This window comes from Lolium perenne, chromosome 4 (genome assembly GCF_019359855.2).
Source record: "Lolium perenne isolate Kyuss_39 chromosome 4, Kyuss_2.0, whole genome shotgun sequence".
In the NCBI taxonomy this organism is placed as follows: domain Eukaryota; kingdom Viridiplantae; phylum Streptophyta; class Magnoliopsida; order Poales; family Poaceae; genus Lolium; species Lolium perenne.
The window spans coordinates 353,434,594-353,437,708 of NC_067247.2; the positions used below are offsets into that span (position 1 = coordinate 353,434,594).

Consider the following 3,115-nt stretch of genomic DNA (forward strand, 5'->3'; position numbering starts at 1 on the left):
GGCTCAGGAACGTGATCCGGTTTCCGACAGCCGGCTTCCGATCCAGCTGCTGACATCGCAACCCGGCTGTCCGTCGGGCGGGAGTAAGGCCTAGGGAGCCGGCACGCGAAAAACGACTAAGGGAAAGAGTAAAAGCGAGTTGACTTGCAACTTTTCATATAAGTGCCGGATTGCCGAATTCAGCTCGTTCGACTGAAATACTGTCAGCCTCACCCAGCGGCCCGCTCTTGATCCGGCGATGGATCGCAAGTCGGACGTATGACCGGCAAGGGCACAGCCAAAGAGTGGGGCGGATGGGAAAAAGCGAACGAGTCGAAAGAAAGCAACTCGGCACACAGATGATTAACAAACACATTAAAGCGTGCCTTAATAAAAGGATAATAACATTGTCTTACATATGCACCCGGCATCCCGGGGATTTAACGATTTGTCTTGGCAAAAGAACAACTGGAAAGCAGGAAATCTAAGCCGGAGGGGCATCAGTGGAGCCGGCTGCCGGGTCGTCCTCAGGCACGTCCTCCGCCTCCTCATCGTCCACATACTCCCCATCGGATGGAGGAGGGTTCGGGTCCGCGACGAAGAGGGCCTTGTCGACGAACTCGGCGATGGTGCTGGCTCGAGCAAGGCGGGCGGCCTTGAGATCGGCTGGGAGCTTGTCCTCCACGCCGGCTCGCCGGAACTCAAGCTGCCCCAGGTCCACCTCGTTGTACCAGGAGAGGACGAAGGACAGCGCCATGTCGGCACCGGCGCGCGTGGCCGACTCCTTCCAGTCGAGGAAGCGGTCCGGCGCCCGCTCCATCGCGGAGATGAGGCCGGAGATATCCTGCGGTGCCGCCTCTTCAGGCCACAGCATGGGCACCAGCTCTTCAGCCGCCTTCCGAAGTTCCCAGCCGAGCTTGGTGATAGGCTCGACGCGGGCAGCCATGGACGCCATGTGATCCTCCATGGAGAAATACTCCGAGCTGCCCTCGCCGGTCTCCTGCCTCCTGGACTCGCGCGCAACGCCAACGGCTGCCAGAGCCGCGTCCTGCGTCTCCGGGAAGGCCGCTGCAAGACAAAGCAAGTCAGAAATCATCGAAGCCGAAATAAGCTGAAAAATGCAAATTTTCGAAGTCCTAAGCCAAAAGGAAAAGCCTGACGGCAGCCGGCAAGAACCGACTGCCACCAGCCCCAAGTTGAAGATAACGAAGAAGTTTCTGCTGCCGGCTGCCAGCGAAAGCCGGCAGCCAACAGCCGAAAGCCGGCAAAGGGAAAGGAACTTAGAGATGCACTCACCCGCCAAGCCGCGATCTAGTGCGCCAATCTCATCCGTCCGGCGCTTGGCGGTAGCCGTCGGCTCCGTGGACTTGACGGTGACCTCCTCCTGCAGCACAAGCCGCTGCTTCTCCACCTCCGTTAGCCGCCGGCTCAGATCCTCCACCTTCTCCTTCTCCGCCGTCCGGAGGGAGTTGAGCTCGGCAAGGTGGTTACGTTCCCGACGAGCGCAGCCGCGTCAGCTCCTGCTCAGCCAGCTTGAGCTTGCCGGCGGCGGATCGGCCCGCCTCCTCGCTCTCGGCGCACCGGGCACGGCGGCTCGGAGATCCGACTCCAGCTGCGGAACCTTGGCGGCTTCAAGCTGCGAGGCGGCCGAGAAAGAAATGTCAGCCAACCAAGACTGAAAGAAAACAAGTCAAAAGAAGCATAGAGCTTACCCTTGACAGCCTCCAGCTCGCGAGCCAAGCCGGCTCGCTCGATCTTGGCCTTGTGGTAGCTAGTCACCACCTTGTTGTACAAGACGGTGCGTCGCTCCATAACCGCCTGAAAGAAACAATCAGATACCCAGACGAAACCCGGACCGGCTCCAAGCAGCCGGACCATGCCTCGGAGGGCTACCAGGATAATAACAAAATTACAAAAACAAGAAGACACCTACCTTGTCAGCATCCTCCAGCGTTGCTAGCTGGGCAAGGGCCTCGGCGGCCTTGTTCTTAAGGCCGGCTCGGAAACCGGAGAAGGCCATCTTCATGGGCGCCGTACCAGGCTGCCCCTCCCGGTTGAACACCTCACAAGAATCCGCCGAATGCCACGCAGCCTCCATGGTGCCGGCCGAGCCAAGGCTGGAGTCAGAGGCAGACGGCACATGCAGCAGCCGGGCCCCCTTGGCCACATGAAGGCCCTCAGATGGGCCCGGCGGGCCCCTCGTCCTCACCAGAGCCCGGGAGTCGGCGTCCTCTGAGCGCGCCGGCTTCCCCCTCGCCGGCTCCTTCCCGGTCGGCTCCCTCCTCGTCGGCTCCGGGCGGCGGCGGCGCGGTCGAGGCGATCGGCCCGGTGGGAGCCGTCGCATCCGGCGCTTGAGGCGCTCCTTCGGAGAACTCTCCAGCACCACAACGTTGGGCGCGGACCCGCCGACTCCGGTCGAAGGCGGCGCAGCCCCACCAGCTCCAGCTCCGGCCTCACGCCACAGATGGCATGCCCTGCCCGGCTCCGGCTGCCCGCTCCACAAACGGGGCGCGGCGCGGGAACATATCGTCCAGCGTCGGCTGCCGCGGCGGCTCGACTCCGCGTGCCGCGATCAGGCGCTGAAGCCAGCGGCACGGCGAAGGAAGATGCCCCTGCGGAAGGCGCGGTACCCGCAGGCGGCGGCGGCGTAGGAGCGCGCGATGAAGGCTGCGGCGTCGGCTCCCTCCTTTGGCGCGGCGGCGGCGACGCGACGCGCGGAGCTTGCCGGGAGCCGCCGCCCTGGGCGAACTTGATAGGGACCCTAGCCGGATAAACAGAAAGACAATAAGCATGGAAGCAAGGAAAGAAAAGGAATCAAACAAGAAAAAGAAAGAGAACTCACCCGGCCTGCTCCGGGACCTTCTTCGGCTGCTGCCGGCGCTGTTTCTTCGCCTTCGCCTCCAAGGCGGCGGTGGAGCCGGTTCGCTTCGTGCCCCTGGGCGCCGAAGTCGCCGTGGTGCTTGGCGGCCTCGTGCGCAGAGGCACGGCGGGGATTGGCCCCGTACCGGACGCCGCCGGCTCCTCCTCCTCCTCCTGCTGCTCGGTGAGGGGGCGGATTGTGCTCCCCCTGGCCGCCTAGATCAGGCGCCTGCGGCAGGTCGTCGCCGCCGGCATGCTCGCCGGCTTGGTCAGCCGG

At 63.5% G+C, this 3,115-nt stretch overlaps 1 protein-coding gene across 1 annotated transcript; it reads right to left on the reverse strand.

The window, feature by feature from the left end:
* Positions 1-342: 342 nt before the first annotated feature.
* On the reverse strand, positions 343-1,308 carry LOC139830175 (uncharacterized). The gene is made up of 2 exons (XM_071818175.1): positions 1,276-1,308; positions 343-1,047 (listed from the first exon to the last, which is right to left on the reverse strand). Exon 2 carries the CDS (start codon positions 944-946, stop codon positions 464-466), a length of 483 nt encoding a protein of 160 aa, XP_071674276.1. The 5' UTR covers positions 947-1,047; positions 1,276-1,308; the 3' UTR covers positions 343-463.
* Between the last annotated feature and the right edge of the window lie 1,807 nt (positions 1,309-3,115).